At 34.4% G+C, this 21,290-nt stretch overlaps 1 protein-coding gene across 2 annotated transcripts in view; it reads left to right on the top strand.

Moving 5' to 3' along the window:
• LOC133173370 (sugar transporter SWEET1-like) overlaps window positions 1-21,290 on the top strand; it is a 335,382-nt gene that overhangs the window by 63,311 nt on the left and 250,781 nt on the right. For both annotated transcript variants that reach the window (XM_061308365.1, XM_061308358.1), the window contains exon 4: window positions 10,438-10,599. In XM_061308365.1, coding sequence (XP_061164349.1) covers window positions 10,438-10,599 — 162 coding nt within the window. The remainder of the gene's footprint in view (window positions 1-10,437; window positions 10,600-21,290) is intronic.

Here is a 21,290-nt window from a genome sequence, read left to right on the forward strand (position 1 = left end):
AATGAAAGGGGGGGGGGTTTAAACCAATATAAATGTATGAAATAAACTATTATCTTGTTTTCTTCTTAAAATGCATGTAGAACATTTTATTTATCATAGCTGCATTTAGTATAACCCACATGGAAGTTTGTTTCATTCAGGAATCTTCATATTGAACCAGCAACAATCTTAGGATCTGCAGTCAGGCCGCTTTGAGTCCAATCCATGTTTTCCCATATGACAACCTACATACCATTAGCCTTGAGTCCAATTTATATCATCAGCACTTTTCTAAGTAGTTTAACTAAATCAGAACATTTAACACCTAAAATTAAACCTTCGTAAGCATAATGCACAAAAAGAGAAATACGATATGCACAGTAAAACACATGTCATGCATTGTACTTCCATGGTAACTATGTAAACAAATTCCATCTTCAAGGAAGCAAAAAAGAAAAAAGAAGAGAGAGAGAAAAGAAAACGAGGGGAAGAGAAAGGAAGAGAGAAGGGGAAAGAGAGAAGAATTGGCTCCTTAGTCGCAAAAAAAAAAAAAAAAAAAAAATTTGGGGGGGGGGGGGGGGGAGATGCGCAAAGACCTTTTGAACTCTACAGAGAAACGAGCCCGACAATAAATCTATAGCAAAAGATGAATTTTTGAGTTTTATTTATTTTCTTGCATTTTTCTTCGTCTTCTTTCTTTCTTTTCTTTTGAAAGCCAAATGATATGGAAACATGTTTCTCAAAACTATTCAAATCCGATAACTACATTGTAAAACAATTTTTTATTCGTAAATATGTAGCTTACTACATATATCTTCATCGGAATTTGTGGCGTTGCATTTTTCTTCTTTTTTTACAACCCAAATTACATGGAAACACTTAAAAAGGTGGAAAGACCTCTAATTGTTCTGTGAACAATTAGTCTACTAGTTTTTTATTATTTTTCCGCCGTGTGATTTTGAGTTTCAAGATTTATTGAAAAGATATATAATCCATCAGAATGTGCTTCGTAAAAGATTTTTGCATTTGACCCTGCATATATGAACTTCGACCTCTCAAGGAGTTATAACCCCTTTCGCAATAAAAGTTTGTTATCGCTACTCCTTCGAAACTGTAAACAATAGAGATATGACACATTCACTAATGTCTTCGACTCATTTAGAAGACTCTTCAATCTATTCAGTGCGAAAGGATTTGTAAACAACTTTAATGAGTTATTGCCCCTGAAAGTTTTTGGAGCTTACGAATAGTTAATAAAAATTTAAAATGATTAATTGTAGAGACATGGGACCAAAGGCATTGGATTTCTCAGCCTTTGACCTTGAAATTTATGTAGAGGTCAAAGGTCAAGGTCATTCAAAATGTGAGAAAATTAGCTTTTTTAATATCTCTTTTGTCTTTTGACATATACTTAATACCTTTGCATCTATAATACAGTGTATTTCCTTCTAAAACTATTTCAAAGATTTCATTGTTGTCCCCCAAGCATGACCCATTCAAAAGTTGTTACCCCTTTCGCAATAATACCTTGTTATCGCTACTCCTCCGAAACCGTAAACCGCAGAGATTCCACACCTTTATCAGTGTCTTTGACTCATTTAGTATTTATTTAAACGGAATGGAACAGAATCAGTGAATGACCATATTGGCAAAGCAACAACTCTTTTTATTAAACAAACTTATTAGTTATCAAAATAAACGAAATTTTTTTTTAGAATTATGCTGACGCTAAATTTGGATATATATATATATATATATATATATATATATATATATATATATATATATATGTTATACATTTGTTATAAATTGTATCAATAATAAATGCATATTAGTCATTAAATACAGTTTACATAATATCTACAGATATCATTAGTGATTAAAAAAAAACACCCACATGACACTATATAATGTATACATTTTAGTGCGTTTTTCTTTCTGTGAATTGATTAAAGTACAAAATGATGTTAAGATCTAGGTAAATTAAGTAACATTTTATATTTGTATTTATTCCCTCTCAAGGTTCTTCAGAACTGGTACCGTTCCATTCTGCTAAATACCAGTATCTGTGTGGATATTAGTATTTAGCAGAATGAAACAAAACACATCGAAATTGAAACAATGAAATAAAACAAATGATGAAATAAGTTAATTGTTAAATGAACGTCAAATAAAAATGAATGTCAAATTAAAAAAAGGTAGATATTTTTTCAGGTAAAATAATTTGCATAATACAGTCATTTAGAATATTCCAAATTACCCAGGATTCATGACAGCTTAAAAATTGGCTGTTGAATACACCGGTGGATTTAGGTTGCAAATGAAAAGATACGGTTTTGTTTTGTTCCGCAAAATACCAATAGAACGGAACAAGGTTTGATCATATTGAAATATCATTTCTTTCTTCTTCTTTTTAAAATATAAATAATGTTTAATTTACTTGAAAAAAGTGAAAAGAACTTAACAAAACTTTTTGTTTGAATGCATGTTAAGAAAAAACAAGAATTTTTTTGCTTTCTTGCATCTCTATACACAAATGGACTGTCGTCATATTCATTTTCTTGCAGAGATTGGTTTTTAAAATAAAATCCTTACATACAGGAAACAAAACTGATCTTACGTCGTTCATTAACACGGTTTTAAAAAACTCTTGATATTACATTGTATGGTTCCATTCCGTTTCGCAAAATACCAGTACTGTAGTGGATATTGGTATCTTGCGGAATGGAACGGAATCCGTTGTGGGTTTTTTCTTATTAATACAGAACTGAATGTTAAAGATATCAATAAAGGTTCAGGTAGTAAACATGTTAGCCTATGATATAAAGGCATTTAAAAATCTACATTTAAATAATACTGTTAAAACTATTTTACATATTGATTTAGTTGAAGATTGAGAGATGGTATTTACGTTTTCTTATCAACATTAAGGCATGCGATTGTATTAGTATATATATGATATAACTGATTTAAAAACAAGACTTTCAAAGAAGTTGGAAAAGTAAAAAAAACCAATAAAAAATTAAGCTTATGCTGGATATTAGATGGATGAATTATTCCTAATTATTTTTCTCTTCAAACATCCTTGTCTGTTCATTATTATTTTTTTCCTTGAATTTAAAAGACGGATTTCATTTTTAATGATTAAAAAAGATGAGATGAATTGAATAACAACAGAGTGCTTGTATAGGTATCATTACATTCCTACATTACTGTGTTTCATTCCATTTTGCTAAATACTTATATCTACATGGAATGGAACCTGGGAATGCTATGATATCGCAAAGTGTGACAACTCTCTTTACCTATAGACTGGATGTGAAAGATATTCTTTTTATGATAAACTTTTGACAATAATCTTGTAAAGCAATGCATTTTACATCAATAGTAGATGTACATCTATCATTCAATACAGTTTACCTAGTCACTACAGATGACATAGTGAATCAAAAACTCACACGACAAAATAATAAATAAACTAGAACTTACAGGCATTTTATTTTAAATCTTGATCACTTTTTGTCCATTGCAACATTTTTGTTTGTGAACTGAAATAATATATATAAAGTGTGCATCATCAAAGAATGCCATGTGAGAGGGAATTTTATTCATAAAATGTTAAATTGATTATTTCAACTAAAGTGCAGATACATATGCTGTACTTCACTTATAAGTGACTTATAAATGACTTATACTTGATAAAGTATGAAGGGCTAATACTTGACTTTTAGGTCACTTATAAGTGACTATACTTGCATTAAGCAAAAGTGGCTAATACTTAGCTTATAAGTCACTTATAGTCCAAGCACTTCATTTGCATATAAAATCTTAATGAGTCACTAACCAGTCACTTACAAGTTAAATGTATCAGTGAATTATAAGTCCAAAATAAACAACTTATAAGTAAGAGAATAATTCACTTATAAGTCACTTATCAGAAATTTCTGCAAGGAAGTGAAAATGTGTTACTTCTTTGAAAATCTTCAACTAAGTGTATAGTTATGATAATGAGGGTACCTCTTCAAATTTTTGAATTTCATGACCCTGGATCATGGGTTCTGGTGCTAGGGTAGGGCTATGTTGAATCTGTAGTGAAAATACGTTATTTCTTTGAAAATCTCCTCTGCTCAGAGGCAAATAGTTTAATAGTTTTAATAAGCAAGGGTATTTTGACCAGATTTTTTAACATCTGGACTATATGGTCATGTGTTCTGGTCCTGACCAGGGCTGTATTAAGTTATTCTCCTTTGTCATTCACTTTTGATAATGAATTACTGTAAATTATGCATTTGAAAGGTTAATAGAATAAGCGAATTATGCAAGAATTTTTATTGTATAGTACAAAAAGTACTTCTATAGTTTTAATGATCAGGTAGACTTGTATATCATAGATAAATATAAATGAGACAAAAATAACTTATCTTATTAATTGTTCTTCGAGGACCAAGAGAGGCCAATGTGAGAGGCCATTTTATGGTTTTAAAAATGGTACAGAAGCACTAATAGTTAGTTTGCATGAAGATAGTGATAAATTTGGAACAGATTAGGACTTAATTTATGAGTTGTTACTGAATACTAGACTAAGGCCACACCAATTTGTAAAATAGTTCTTCAGATTTTAAAAAATAAAAAGTGAGGCTAGAGGGCGAAATAATTTTTAAAAATATTTTTTTTTATTTAAGGGTTAAAAATTATGAGGCGAGGGAATACAAGTAATATAATTTTTTTTAATGAATAAAGCATGATTTGAAAGAACAAGCACTTAAAAAATAAAGATTTATATTATTAGATATCATTTGTTTACCACATGAACTTATGATTTTTAACTTTTTTTTGGTATTTATTTTTTGATATTTTTTCAATAAAAAAAAATTTCAGGTTTCAAAGAATTTATTTTCATAACAAGTAATGTTTTGCTACACTATATAAGGTCTTTTTGAAGAATTTCCTCTCCAATTTGTTGCCCATTCTATCAATTCATTAAATAAATTCTATGGTCTCATTTGACTATAATTTTTCCAGGGAGAGAATAATTTTTGGAAGCATTCTACTTTCTGTTTGTCATCTTTTGAATGAGGTACCTGTTAGATTGCAATTTAATTTCATTTCTACAAACGTTCTTTTCAGTTCAAAACATGTCCGGTGTTGAAATCTTAATTACATCGCTCTTAGAATTTTTAGCTCTTCTGAGCCAAAAGCTCAAAGAGCTAATCTATGGCCATTTGTGCAGTGTGCGTAAACTTTTTAGAATATGGGCCATAACTCAAGAACCCCTTGGCAAATTATTGTCAAATTTGTCAGAGAATAACCTTGGCCCAAGGGCTCTCGTTTATACTAAAACTAAGGTTGTGACCCTTAAACAAGGGGAGGTAATTAGGTAAATAAAACCAAAAGTACTGGTTGCTAAAAAATCTTCTTCTCAAGAACCACTGGGCAGATTATCACTAAACTTACATACAAGGATGAGGATGTGTTGTAGATTAAAGTTTGCACGGGGAATCACCCTGGGGCAATTGGCGTGGTCTTAAGGTCACTTCAAAGTTGAACAAAAAGTACATTTTATTAAAATGTTGATATTTTGCTTACTATAGGGACTAGGATCATCAAGGCTTGTCAGTTGATGTATCTAAGGACCTCATATCATGTTGACTCAAAAGTAGGTCACGGTGACCTACTTTTTAAATTTTGCGGCCATTCTTTTTCAGAATGATTTAGAGGCATATTTTGAACAATTTGAAGCCTGTGATTATCAAACTTTATCAGTTGATGTATCTTGGGTCCTCAGAGTACGTCAACTAAAAAGTGGGTCACATTGACCTTTTTTTTGAGTTTTATGGCTAATCTTTTTCAAAAAAATTAAGGTCATTAATTCGAATACTGAGAGATTTAGAATCATTAAATCTTATAATGCATCTTGGGGCCATAAAACGTATTTATTAAAAAGTAGGTCATAGGGACCTACTTTTTGAATTTTGTAGGCATTCAATTTCAAAGCATTTTAGAGGCATAATTTGGACATTTTAAGGCCTATGATCATAAAGCTTTGTAAGTTGATGCATCTTGGATCCTTGAAAAACGTCAACTGAAAAGTAGGTCACCATGACCTACTTTTGAAATTTTATTGCTTTATTTAAATATTTTTAGGTACTAACTGGCTTAGAATCACCATACATTGTCAGTTGATGCATTTTTGGTCCTCAAAGTATGTCATCTGAAAAGTAGGCCACTGTGATCTACTTTTGAAATTTTACGGTTATAATTAAATATTTATTTATTTATTTTTTAGGTATTAATTGGCTTAGAATCATCAAACTTAGTTGATGCATTTTGGGTCCTCAGAGAATGACAAGTGATAAGTTGGTCACCATGACCTACTCTCAGGTACTAATTGGCTTAGAATCATCTTGGGTTCTCAGAGTTTTGTCTAAAATGTAGGTCATGATGACCTACATTTGGAGTTTCAAGGCTTTATCTAAATATACAGGATACTTAGAGGCTTCAAATAGAAGTGATAGGTTGTACAGTTGATCAGAAGAGCAATTCAAGGCCCTTGGGCCTCTTGTATTAGGTCACCTTAGGCACTCAGGTGACCTATTGCTATCCATTTTTTTCTGTTGTCATTTGTCATTCGTAGGTTTCATGTGAATTTCATGGCTACTGGGTCAGGGGTTCTGGTGTTAGGGCAGGGCTTTAATGATTATATAGTGAAAATGCATTAATTCTTAGGAAATGTTCTCCTCTGCTCCTGGGTATTAATTAAGCCGATGAAATAAGTGCATAGTTATGATGAGCAAGAATGCCTCTTCCAAAATTGTGAAAGATGTGGCCCAAAGGTCAGGGGTTCTGGGGGGCTCTATTGATTATATAGTGAAAGTGCATTAAATCTTTGAAAATCTTCTTCCTCTCTGCTCCTGAGTATTAAGCAGATAAAATAAGTGCATAGTTATGATGAGCACGGATGCCTCTTCTAAAATTGTGCTAGATATGGCCCCAGGGTCAGGTGTTCCGGGGGGAGGGGGGGGTCTCTATTGATCGTATTGTGAAAATGCATTAGTTCTTTGAAAATCTTCTTCTCTGCTCCTGAGTATTAAGCAAGCAAACTAAATACAATACTATAAATGAATAAATATAAATAAATGTGCCTCTTCTCTGCCCCTGGATATCTAGGAGGCAAACAGAGTTCAAAATTGCATTCATTGAAGCAAATGAGAGTTACTCCCCTTTGCTAAATTGTGTTAATTAAGAAATTCTTGTATATAAATGATTAGCAGGTTATTTGAATGACTGAGAATACAAGAAAGAATGTTATTTATTTAGAAATAAAATAAATACGAATGTTTGTTTTAAATGAGCAAAGCATGCTCAAAGTCAGATTCTTGCCTGTAAAGCAATATAAAGATTGACATAAAGATTATTTATGTAGCAAAGTAGCCCATTGTACACAGGTGGGTAAACGTTAATGTCCTGACAAACAACTGATGAGATTGTCAGGTAAAGCCATGTAGACCATACATTAGTAGGTAAATTGCACTAAATTGTTACTTTATCAAAGTAATCACAGTGTGACTAGGGGGCATGTTGTAGTTAGTAACAAGTGGCAAATAGCCATGTTATATAGCCAGGTGATGAGTGCTGGTATCAAGTATTACCAAGTTGTTTGTATACCCAAGAGGCAAGTGTTGGTACCAAGTGTTTGCAAGTGGCAAGCAGCTAAGTTGTATGTGTAGCTAAGAGGCAGCACCTTAAGTAAATACAAAGGCATTAGAGATTTCTCTTTGTGTACTTAATTGTAGCACTTAATTGTAGCTCTAGGCAAGTGACAAAAACAATATCTGTATATATTGAATACCTTACACATTAGGCAAGTGTCCATTGTATTTGTATATTTGGCATTCATTATCATCTTCGTAAGACTTGGGCAAACCAAGTATACACAAGTAATCCTAAGAAGATCACTCAGGTCTAGCATGTTACAATAAGCAAGGGTATTTTTTTACCAGATTTTTAGCTCATCTCAAGGAAGTTGGGGGAAGCTTATGCATAACCTTGGCATCGGCGTCAGTGTCGGTGTCCCAGGTTAAAGCTTTTGGAACAGATTTCTTTTCAAGTAATTCTCTGCCCAATAATAATCAGAGATGCATAGAGGATGCTTCTAGTATGTTTCATTGTACTTGTCAAGGTTTCAGATGCTGCAATTTCAGCTGAAAAATGACCAGGTTAATGTTTTGAAGCAGGTTAAAGTTTTTGGAGCATGTGAAAGTTCTGGAGCAGGTCTCATTTCCAACTACACTTTATATATGCCCTATCTTGACCAAACTTGCATGGATGATAGATCTAAGGATGCACACTTCTGGATTTGCTTCAGATGCTGGATCTGACTTGCATTTTCTGGATGAGTGACCAGTTTAACGTTTTTGAGCAGGTCTGATTTCCAAGTAACTATAAGCTCTATATTGACCAGACTTGCATGGATGATACATTTAAGGATGCACACTACTGAACTTGCTTCAGATGCTAGGTTTGACCTACATTTTTCGGATGAGTGACCAGGTTAAAGTTTTTGGACCAGATCTCATTTTGAAGTAACTAAGAGCCCTATGTTGACCAAACTTCCATGGATGATAGATCAAAGGAGGCACACTACTGGACTTGTTTTGGATGCTGGATCTGACCTACATTTTCCAGATGAGTGACCAGGTTAAAGTTTTTGGAACAGGTTCATTACCAAGGAACTATAAGGGCTATCTGAACCAAATTTGCATGGATGATGCATCAACGAATGAACACTCTCAAACTTGCAGATGTTGGGTTTGACTTACAATATCTGGATGAGTGACTAGTTTAAAGTTTTAAGGTAAGTCCATTCACAAGTAACTGCAAGCCCTATCAGATCAAAATTGCATAAATGTTACATCTAGGGATGAACACTACAAGGTTATTACTTTGCCTTACTTAAAGACAAGATTCAATGAGGTGATCTCTGTAATCTCTGGTTACCTATGTTTGAAATTCTTGGGCAACATTGCTTTCTGTAAATTTTGCTTTATACTTCTATGTATCCTTTACAGAATTGTATTACACTCAGGTGACCGACCGTTAAGGCCCTTGGGCCTCTTATACTTTATAGATCCTCTAAACTGTTGTATTATACTTAGGTGAACATTAAGGTCCTTGGGCCTCTTGTTTATTATTATTATTATTTCTATGAGTTTGATGGTGGTACACCTTAATTGATCAATGCATCAAGGACTGATATTTAATTGTCAAGGATCAGCAAAATTTCAGTCTTTAAAGCTATATATGGCATATCTGAGCTAAAAAAAATACGAGATTGAGTGTAGATAAACATGATATATGTTATTTAAGTTCAAATTAAAATTTTCACCGATTTTGAACTTGAAAAACCTCATTTTTCTATAGTTATATTGACTTTAAAGTGGCTATTATTTAAGGGGGCCGACAAGGATTTTCATTGCGCAATACTTCGCTCAGCATTGTAAAATAAAGCGTATTTACTCTTTTAAAGCAACTATTTTTACTTGATTTATAAAAAAATAACAAATTTAGGAAATCTCAGGTTAAAAAATCTTATTACGTTTTTAAGTAACGGAATTTTTAAACGATTTTTCAAATGATGGGTAGATAGACGTCGTTATAGTTTGTTTTGACGTTATTAATAACCAAAGTTCTTTAAGAGGGGTCATTAATTATGTCATAAAATAAAAAGTATTAAATAGATCCTCTTGAAATTATAAACATAGGAAATTGAGAATCTCACAATCATTTTTATTATTTTTTATGTAAATCTGTTTTGTAGTACTCCATTAATTCTGGAAAATATAATGAATTTTGAGATGCCCCCTCTGAAAACCAGACGGTAGAATTTTGTGTTTCTTGCATAAAATGTACAATATAGTTTTACTCATCAAATAATATAATTTGAGCAAAAAGTCTAAAGTAGCATTTGTATAATTTGCTCCGAAATGCAAAAAAATAGTATTTTCCTATATAATCTTATTGTAAATGTACCTGTATTTTGAGATGATCCATAAAAAGAACCAGACGGTAGATTTTCACTAAGTTAGGCATGTATACTGAAGTCAATGTAAGGTACATATGGTATAAAATTAAAGAGTTTCTCTATAGAAGTTTTCACACAATAAAACCCCAGTCGGCTCCCTTAAATGCGGAGTTGGTAAATAAATCGGTTATTGTTTTGAATTTCTAATATCTTTGGAACGTGATTGACTTAAATTGTGTAATTTAGAGAATAGTCCTATCTTTATATAAAGTAATAAAACAAATAGAAAGATCTTTTTAATTTTAGTTAGTCTGAACTTATAAAAATACGTCATATATGACTTTAACAAAGTAATTTATAGATGTATATTACTTTTCTAGAAACTACATGATAATGTACTTGAGTGTTTTATTTATTTATTTTTTTTTTGTCATTAGAGTAAACCAATGACACAGGCCACTATGGCAGGACTAGGGCTCCTGACATTTTATCAGTATCTTATCCATGTTGTTGTCCATGAGACAGCTATCCTTAATGTACTTGGTATATTCATGTTTGTCATGGCAACTGTAACCTGGGCAACACCAGTACTAGAAATTGTAAGTACAAATAATCATATGTATTTTGCTAGAGAGTACCTTGATATTTATTCAGATGTCTATTAGAACATTATATTGTTGCACTCCTGACCAACAGCATGTGAGACTTTAAAGTAGAATTGTGAAGCATAAGTTATATCAGAACATGGTTCCATTGTTTCAGAAATTGTTTCAAGGTGCAGTTATCTGAATTTTATTACTATTTTTTCAGTGTTGTTTTTTAAGTTTCTTGAAAAATTAAAACTGAAGATAAAAATCAATCTGCATTGATGCAATTGAAAATGGGACAAAGAACTAAGTACGTTATGTACATGTATCATTCGAAGGCCCACAATTTTTCGTATTTTGATATACACGTTTGCAAAAATATTACTATGTACATGTAGAAGAAGACTGGTAGATTTGATATATGCATAACAAAATTTCGCAAGTACGTTGATTAGAAGTATTCACAGGATTAAAACATCCGTTCTTTCCGGAAATTGCTATTTTTTCCACTATTTTTACAACAAATTCCCAAAATTGAAGTAGTGCACACCCCTCGAGCAAAATAAAACATATATATTTGAAAATAATTTGATAAAAGACAAGCAAAAATAATGGTAAGAATTTGCTCGAGGAATGTGCAGTATGTTAATTTTGACATTTCATGACTATTTCCGGTGGCGGATACAAAGTTAGTCGAGAGGCGAATTCTTATCTAGGAGTAATAATAATCATGTATTTCATGTAATAATGTTTATAAATAAATTTATCATTGATTGACCATATTTATATTGCTCATACAAAATATGTTTGTCATGAAAATAGCATAAAAACTAGAGCAGAACTCGTTGCAAAGCAACGAGTAGGTCTTCCGTTGGAGCTGCGAACAGGAAGAAGTGACCTTGAGTCAAGGTCATGCCACATTCTAAGGTTATAAGCAATCTTGTAAGGGGTATCAACTTGCAATGTCTCACCAGTAGAAAGACAGTTAAGGAATGTTGTTTCTCCGTTGATCTCGTTCAAATGACCTTGCATCAAACCATGACACACTCTGGTTATAAGCAAACCCCATCTATGTGTTACCGACTCGACAAGTTAACACATGTTCTTTCAGACCATTCATCCAGTCAAAACATTCTTTCCTTAGTAACCCTAAATTTAATCAACATGGCCGTAGGAACCGAGGGAGGGGGGGGGGGCGTGTCCCCAATAATTTTGCCGATATATAGATTACTATAGTAGACATAGATACTATAGCTTGTGCCACCTCAATAAAAACGTCTGATAACCTTTTTTTTTTTTGCTTGTCAAGGAATTTTTGGTAGTTGGTGACCTTTTTTTTTGCTTGTCAGGAAATTTATGGTGGTAGTACCCCCTCAACTGTCAACTGAAAATGTATGGCTGTGCCCCCACCCCCCCCCACCCCAAAAACCCCCCTGAATTTGCTTCCTATGTGCCTGATCAAGGCAATGATACACTCTGTATGATATCAGCGATACCCTTTTGTGTGTTTCGGAATTGACAAGTTCACAGTTTGCATTTATTGCATGATAGTGAGGGAGACATGAAGATTTTTCGCCCATAAAAAATCATATTCCCTGAGGGCAACATGAAGATTTCTTCGCCCATGAAAAATCATACTCCCCGAAGGCAACGCCCGAGAGAAATATGAATTTTCATTTGCGAAGAAATCTTTATGTCTCCCTCACTATTATGCAATAAATTGTTTATAATACTGAATTAACCAAAATGCAGGAATTACAAAGGAGATCCAATGAATAAAGCAAACATGCATTTGATGAGAATGATATGAAAGAGATGTAAGTTACAGGTACACCAATAGCCTCGTTTCATTAAAAAAAAAATTCCTACGTGACAAGTTTGTGTGATTACACCAGTAACATTCAAACACCATTACATTTTTACACATTTAAATCGACACAATCAATCAACGATAATATGTTGACGGTGCGACCGTTGGGCGACTGCATTGTTCACTTAATTTTAAGATCCGCCTCTTCAAACAGCACGAGACATTTGGAATGTCTGGACTGTGACGTCTCATGACGTATGTTAGCTGTATTTCCATAAACGAATTTTGAAAAGTGCAAACATTTTAACAAAGAACGTTTAATCTACTATCTGTATGCAATTCCATTAATTAAGGTGATTTTTTGGGGTGAATTTTTAGTTGTTGTTACCGCGCGAACGAAGTTAGCAGCGTCGCTATAAACAATCTAACTCCTCACTCGTTTAATTGTGACGTCACAATCGTGAAACACGACGTTTTGTTGCAGGGCAAACATGATGGACACGTGACTTTCTCGGCCAATCAAATTCTATTTTACTAGTGATTTTTCACTTGTAAGCTAGTTTTCACAGAGGTATAATAAACGTTTTTTTAGACCATACATCGAAATAAATTATCATAATTTCTATAGTCGTAATTTATTAGGTTCAACTCACTGCTTTAAAGGATCATTGTAAATGTTTTATGCCCGATTTGGATACTGAACAACGTGTGATTTTTGAAACACTGATGCCCCCATATAGCATCTTATGGCAAAAGTTAAAAGTTTCTCAAATGCAAGTCAAACTCCATGGTTAAGATCAAAAGATAAAAAAAAATGTTATTACCCAAATAAAGGTCTTGAACAAAGAATATACTGTGAAATATATACTAGTATGAAAGCCACAGCAGCAACAGTTTAAAAGTTATGGCCAAGGTTAATTTTTTTAAAAGGTCAAACTCCAAGGTCAAGGGATCATAATTGTTTGTACTTGAGGGAAGGTCTTAATTGTTACAAGGAATACACATGTGGTATTAAAAAAGCCTTAGCACCAACTGTTCAAAAGTTAAAACCAAGGTTAAAGTTTTTCAAAAGTAGGACATACTCAAAGGTCAAGGTAAAATGGTCAAAATTAAAGGTATACAATGACAGGCCTTGTCACAAGAAAATTACCTATGTAATATAAAAGCCCTAGTACTAGTCATTCAAAAGTTATTGTCAAGGCTAAAGTTGTTTAAAAGTTGGTCAAACTCCAAGGTCAAGGTCAAATGGTCAAACATATTTATACCCAAGGAGGAGACTTATCACAAGGGATACAGATGTGAAGTATAAAAGCCATAGCACCAACTGTTCAAAAGTTTTGGCCAAGGTTATAGTTTAGTAAAATTTTGCGAAAGAGGATCAAACTCCAAGTTCAAGGTCAAGAGGTCAAATATGTTGGTACCTGAAGGAAGTCCTTGTTACTAGGAATACACATAAGAAATATGAAAGCAGTAGTTCCAACCAATCAAACTTTATGGGCATAGTTAAAGTTTTTGCGGACAAAGAGGCTAACACAGTCTAACAGACAAATAGACAGGTGGACAGGACAAAAACTGTATGCCCCCCGGATCTTCGATTACAGTAGCATAATAAAATGTCGGCGTCTTTGGGTTTTCGCATTGGCCTTAAATCTGAAAATCCAAAGGATTACAAGGTTCCTTACGAAACGCTTTCACATCATGTTCTATAACCCAGAGCATATTGTCTGCAAAGATAAATATTTAATTCAGTATTTAATTAGCTATGCATAATTATCTATGTTGTTTTAAAAAGGAAATATAAAAAAAAATATTTGTTTTATATTTTCCGATGTAGAGATATACAGAAAATATTTTCCAATTTTAAGTCCTATCGCAATACACATTTAAACAAGAGGCCCATGGGCCACATCGCTCACCTGAGTAAATTTGGCCATGCTATTCATTACCAGACTTCCCCCCTTGTAATACCTATTGTCGCCTCGCCCTACCCTCGGGGTCATGATTTGAACAATTTAGAATCTACACTACCCCAGGATGCTTCCACATAAATTTCAGCTTTTCTGGCACAGTGGTTCTTGAGAAGAAGATTTTTAAAGATTTTTCCTATATATTTCAATGGAAAACTTGTATTCCCTATTGTGGCCCCGCCCTACCCCCGGGGGTCATGATTGAACAATTTAGAATCTACACTACCCCAGGATGCTTCCACGTAAGTTTCAGCTTTTCTGGCACAGTGGTTCTTGAGAAGAAGATTTTTAAAGATTTTTCCTATATATTTCAATGTAAAACTTGGATTCCCTATTGTGGCCCCGCCCTACCCCCGAGGGTCATGATTGAACAATTTAGAATCTACACTACCCCAGGATGCTTCCACGTAAGTTTCAGCTTTTCTGGCACAGTGGTTCTTGAGAAGAAGATTTTTTATAGTTTCTTCCTATATATTTCAATGTTAAACTTGTATTCCCTATTTTGGCCCTGCCCTACCCCCGGGGGTCATGATTTGAACAATTTAGAATCTACACTACCCCAGGATGCTTCCACATAAGTTTCAGCTTTTCTGGCTCAGTGGGTATTGAGAAGAAGATTTTAAAAGATTTTTCCTATATATTTCAAAGCAAAACTTGTATTCCCTATTGTGGCCCTGCCCTACCCCCGGGGGTCATAATTTGAACAATTTAGAATCTACACTACCCCAGGATGCTTCCACATAAGTTTCAGCTTTTCTGGCTCAGTGGTTCTTGAGAAGAAGATTTTTAAAGATTTTACCTATATATTTCAATGTTAAACTTGGATTCCATATTGTGGCCCCGCCCTACCCCGGGGGTCATGATTTGAACAATTTAGAATCTACACTACCCCAGGATGCTTCCACATAAGTTTCAGCTTTTCTGGCTCAGTGGTTCTTGAGAAGAAGATTTTTAAAGATTTTACCTATATATTTCAATGTTAAACTTGGATTCCATATTGTGGCCCCGCCCTACCCCGGGGGTCATGATTTGAACAATTTTGAATCTACACTACCCCAGGATGCTTCCACATAAGTTTCAGCTTTTCTGGCTCAGTGGTTCTTGAGAAGAAGATTTTTAAAGATTTTTCCTATATATTTCAATGTAAAACTTGTATTCCCTATTGTGGCCCCGCCCTACCCCCGGGGGTCATGATTTGAACAATTTAGAATCTACACTACCCCAGGATGCTTCCACGTAAGTTTCAGCTTTTCTGGCACAATGGTTCTTGAGAAGAAGATTTTTAAATATTTTTCCTATATATTTCAATGTAAAACTTGTATTCCCTATTGTGGCCCTGCCCTACCACCGGGGTCATGATTTGAACAATTTAGAATCTACAGCTTTTCTGGCACAGTGGTTCTTGAGAAGAAGATTTTTAAAGATTTTTCCTATATATTTCAATGTAAAACTTGTATTCCCTATTGTGGCCCCGCCCTACCCCCGGGGGTCATGATTGAACAATTTAGAATCTACACTACCCCAGGATGCTTCCACATAAGTTTCAGCTTTTCTGGCACAGTGGTTCTTGAGAAGAAGATTTTTAAAGTTTCTTCCTATATATTTCAATGTTAAACTTGTATTCCCTATTTTGGCCCTGCCCTACCCCCGGGGGTCATGATTTGAACAATTTAGAATCTACACTACCCCAGGATGCTTCCACATAAGTTTCAGCTTTTCTGATTCAGTGGTTATTGAGAAGAAGATTTTTAAAGATTTTTCCTATATATTTCAATGTAAAACTTGTATTCTCTATTATGGCCCTGTCCTACCCCCGGGGGTCATGATTTGAACAATTTAGAATCTACACTACCCTAGGATGCTTCCACATAAGTTTCAGCTTTTCTGGCTCAGTGGTTCTTGAGAAGAAGATTTTTAAAGATTTTTCCTATATATTTCAATGTAAAACTTGTATTCCCTATTATGGCCCCGCCCTACCCCCGGGGGTCATGATTTGAACAATTTAGAATCTACACTACCCCAGGATGCTTCCACATAAGTTTCAGCTTTTCTGGCACAGTGGTTCTTGAGAGGAAGATTTTTCAATGACCCCACCCTAATTTTGTCTTTTCTTGATTATCTCCCCTTGTAAGGGGACTTGGCCCTTTATTTTAACAGTTTAAACTCCCCTTCACCCAAGGTTACTTTGTACCAAGTTTGGTTAAAATTGGCCCAGTGGTTCTTAAGAAGAAGTTGAAAATGTGAAAAGTTTACAGACGGACGGACGGACAGACGGACGGACGACGGACAACGGGTGATCAGAAAAGCTCACTTGAGCTTTCAGCTCAGGTGAGCTAAAATAAAGTGTGTGTTGGAGGGGGGGTCATTACATTTTTGCTGGGATTCGCCTATGTATGGCCGTAGAGAAACAAAGAGTAGGGAGGGTGCAAGCAGCAACTAAATCAAAATTTACATATTAAAACTACAACAAAAGACTATTTTCAGAAGGTCTGCCCCCCCCCCTCTACCCCGTACAATCCGTACAAAGGACCTGTGAGAAAAATACTGATCCTACATTCAGAGTCCCAGGGCACCAGGAAAGAGTGGCAAAAAGAGAATAACGGTTTATTTCAGTCTATAAGTCGAATCAAAATATCTTTTCCTAAAGAGCTTTCTTTCTTTGAGTTCTTCCCAGTGATCGTGTGATTTATTTCATTTCATTTACGTTCTGTACTGGACTTGGAAAATGAGGTCATCTTTAGGTTCCTGAGCTGGCCTTGAAGCCCGCAGAACAGCTTTATGATAAATTCAAGTGATATATAATACGGTATTAATTTTGTGTTGATTTTATTAATGTTAATTTCATAAAGAAATATGAAAAATTAATGTTTTAACTATACATAGTGAGGCATTTTTTGTGTGGCACGATTATTTTGGGGTTTTCACGATTTTTTCATATGGTACACATGATGAGTAAGTGCAATAGATATAATTTGTGGAAAAAATGTCCAACAAGCCCCGGGGTTGAATATCGGGGGGGGGGGGTGTCTGTCCACAAGTACCTGTTGTCAAGCCCGTAGAAAACAATTTCAGTTTTTTTGGGAAGGGGGGGGGCAAATAGAAATTTCCACAGGTACTTGTACTCGATTTTTTCCTATGGTACACATGATGAATAAGTGTAATAAATATAATTTGTGGAAAAAAATGTCCAACAAACATTGGGGTTGAATTGGGGGGGGGGGGGGGATCCTGTCCACAAGTACCTGTGGAAATTTCTTGATACATAAACAGAATTTAAAAGCATGTATTAGACATCTTTTGAAGGGGAGAGGGCACGGCCGTAATTAAAAGTTATATAGAGACTAGGAAGGAATGAACTGTCATTAAATTTTGGTTAAGAACTATTATCTAAACTCTTCACTTTCACATTGTAATTACAGATTCTTGTTTTCAAAAAGCTATACATGTACATTTATATGTATCTATTAGATGCATAAATTATGTTATTAATCATTTTATCTTAAAGGAAAAGTAAAAATCTCAATCAAACTTGTTCTGCATATTATGCTCTCTGATTCATTACTCAACAGATGCTTCATATACATGTAAGAAGGGAAGACCGCAGACTGCAGGTGTGATAAATTCACAGCATGCAGCTCCAGCCTTAATTCCAACTTTGTTCCAAAATATTATTATTCAACGCGAAAAATTAGAATTAGCCGATAGAATATTTTGAATCACTTCGGAAATGCTGCCGTAACACCAGACTGAGTTCACAATATCGAGTGATTTTGATTGACAGGTGTAGTGCCGTTGTGCATGGATTTCGTGTAACTATACATGTACTGCAGATTGTGGTTGAAAATAATAAACAAACAGATCTAAAGAAAAGATATTGTATACTGTACATATATTTGTTAAGAACCAGTTTATTCATGAAACGAATTTAGTCGTATTATGTGGGCCCATGTTAGATTTGACAGGTTGATTTACTAGTGAAAATTCAATGGACCACAGTCATTTAGGGTATTCCGAATCACCCCGCACATCGCGACTCTCGGTAATTTACCTTACCGCTGTACCTCGCACGACACATGCACAGGTGTGACAACCAAACAGTCATTATTAGTAAGGTCTATACTTATTGCATACAACAAATAAAGAGGTAAACATAATGCGTTAACTAAAAGAATTAATTATTTTAATTCATTAACTTCCTATCCTTTTCGAAGAAAATGCCCGTGTAGAAACGTATTTCTCATCGATGTCGTGGCGTTGTTGGTGGATGAAACATGGCATATAAGGTATCGATAGAACGGCAATTTTATAAGCTTTTGTGAGTATTATTTGTTTTTTATAACACCTCAAAAATATACTAGTTATGGCCGCATTTGTAGCCCCCTACAGTTTCGAACCACGTGTGTACATGCCCCTAGCCAAATAAATTGCACACGCTACATGTATTCTCTTATATGGTAATATGGACGTCGTAATAGATCTGACTGAATGCTTGACATGCCTGTTTCAAAAACGTTTTCTAAGTTATCTTAAGATATGCCTAAGTTATAACTTTAGAAGTTCCTAAGATTTATCACAGCTGTATCGCGAAACAATCTTATCTAAAAAAAATTTATAAGTCATTTCTTAAGTTGTGCCTTTAAGGACTAATAAAATAACATTCCCGCTCTATATACAACTCTCAGTATGGTATATATTTTTAGATTCAAAAAGGAAGGGTGCGAGGATTGGGGATTGCCCCCACTTTTAAAGGATTTGGACACAAGTATGCTTAACTTTGCGAAGTGTGTTGCTAGATCTAAGCATTCACAGACACACCCTTTCAAGCCATCTTCCCTTCCGAGCACACGATATTTGTATTTTAATTTTTAAACATTGTTCTAGGTGTTATACATTTACTTTATTTTGTTCTTATAAGGTATCTACATGTAAATAAAATTTTAAAATGAATGCTTCGTAGCGAACACATGCGAGTTTATATTTTTCAAACAATCTTTGCCAATTACTACACTGCATGTACACGTTAGTTGTTTGTGCGGTGTAGAGCAACAATGTATTTCAACATCGAGGTGCCCGCGGCTCTCTGTGGCCACGTGTATGTAAACGAGGACTGGACTACAACACTTAAAGACACAAAGCGGCAGAGATGGATGAAACTGTTTGCTATATAACAAAGACTTGAGTTATAGTACATGTATATTTGAAGGAATTTTTATTTATGTTAATGTTTATTTAATTCTATAAATAATAAATGGACATTCACAAGAGTGATGGTAAAAATAATATGTGCGTAGCATGCGTAGTAATTACAATTATTTTTATGGCCACAGGTGGCTAGTACACTGGTGACCTCGATCAACAGCGTGGGATTCGCGCGTTGGGTTACATAACTAAACATCGAGCTGAACATGGAGACCGTAATATGCATACAGCTAATGATCGTGAATTATTCAATGCATACAGTTTAAAATCACTTACAAAGTTTGTTGTAATAATAAACGTAGAAAGATAGATTTAATATTCTCCGCTTTTGAACACTATTAACCTAATTTAAAAAAGAAGAAAAGAAAGACTAGTTGTAATAAATAATTTAATAGTGAACCATAAACCACGTTTTAAACCTTATTAAAAAGAAAATTAACATTAAATACCGCAGGGTATATTATTGATAGCAAGTCTGATTAAGTTATACGCATGAAGAGGTCTGATTTCCTTGCCGAATGAAAAACGTTACCTGTTTACCTGGCCTGCTTTCTAATACGTATTACGCAATACCCATGGTAAACTCGAACAAAACGACATTTTCATTAGATCAAAAAGGTGTAAAAGAACAATTTTGTTCCCAAGATCCAGATCGAAATATTTACCGTTTTTGAGTTATAAAGCAAAAACTTTTAAGGGCCCAAGATCCCTAATCATAGGGGCCAGTCCCTTTTAAATAGTATAATATGAAAGCCCTTGCAATTATGCACAACTTTTGTTCTACATGTCTTAACAAAATATTTCTAGTTTTCAAGATATAAAGGAAAATATGTCAAATTTTTTGCTGTTTTCCGCTTTCTAACTTTTGACCCCTCTCTAGCGCCATTTTTAATGCAAAAATCAAAAAACAAAAACCGATGTGCAAAACTTCAATGCTTCCTCTTTTCAATTTCAAAGGGTTTTGTGCTCCAATTATAACCATTTCTGAGCCTTTGTCTGGAAATCGGAGGCATGCAAAATTCAATCAAAGGGGAATAACTCGTGAACAGAAGGTAATTTCCGAATTGTATTACGGTATTCTGACAGTGTTTTGTAAAGTCTAAAAGCTCTGAAAATTTGAACAAAATCTGTTTAAAAATGAGGAAGATATGAAGCGTCAAAGTTGGCGTCTAGGAAAAAAAAAAGAATAATAAGAACTAGAGCGAGCTCGTTGCAAAGCAACGAATAGGTCTTCCGTTGGAGCTGCGGAAGGAAGAAGTGACCTTGAGTCAAGGTCATGCCACATTCTAAAGTTATACATGTAAGCAATCTTGTAAGGGGAAGCAACTTACAATATTTCGCTAGGAAAAACTGTAAAGGAATGTACGTGACCTTGAACATTCCAAATGCCTTGCGTCAAACCATGACACACTCTCGTCATAAAACCCAATCTGTGTGTTACCGACTTGAAAAGTTCACAGTGACACGTCATGTTCTTTTAGTCCATACATACAGTCAAAACATCTTATCCTTAGTGACCTTGAACTTGAGTCAAGGCCATGTCACACTCTGCATGATACCAGCAATGTTTCACTAGTACAAATACGGTAGCGAAATTACGGTTTCTCTGTCAGTGACCTTGACTCGACCAAATGACCTTGCATCAAGGCCATAACACACACTGGTTAAAAGCAATCCCAGTCTGTGAGTTTCTGAATGGATAAGTTCAGCCATGTTTTTCAGATCAT

This window comes from Saccostrea echinata, unplaced genomic scaffold (genome assembly GCF_033153115.1).
Source record: "Saccostrea echinata isolate AGI-Se365-2 ecotype Australia unplaced genomic scaffold, CSIRO_AGI_Sech_v1 ptg000002l, whole genome shotgun sequence".
NCBI lineage: Eukaryota > Metazoa > Mollusca > Bivalvia > Ostreida > Ostreidae > Saccostrea > Saccostrea echinata.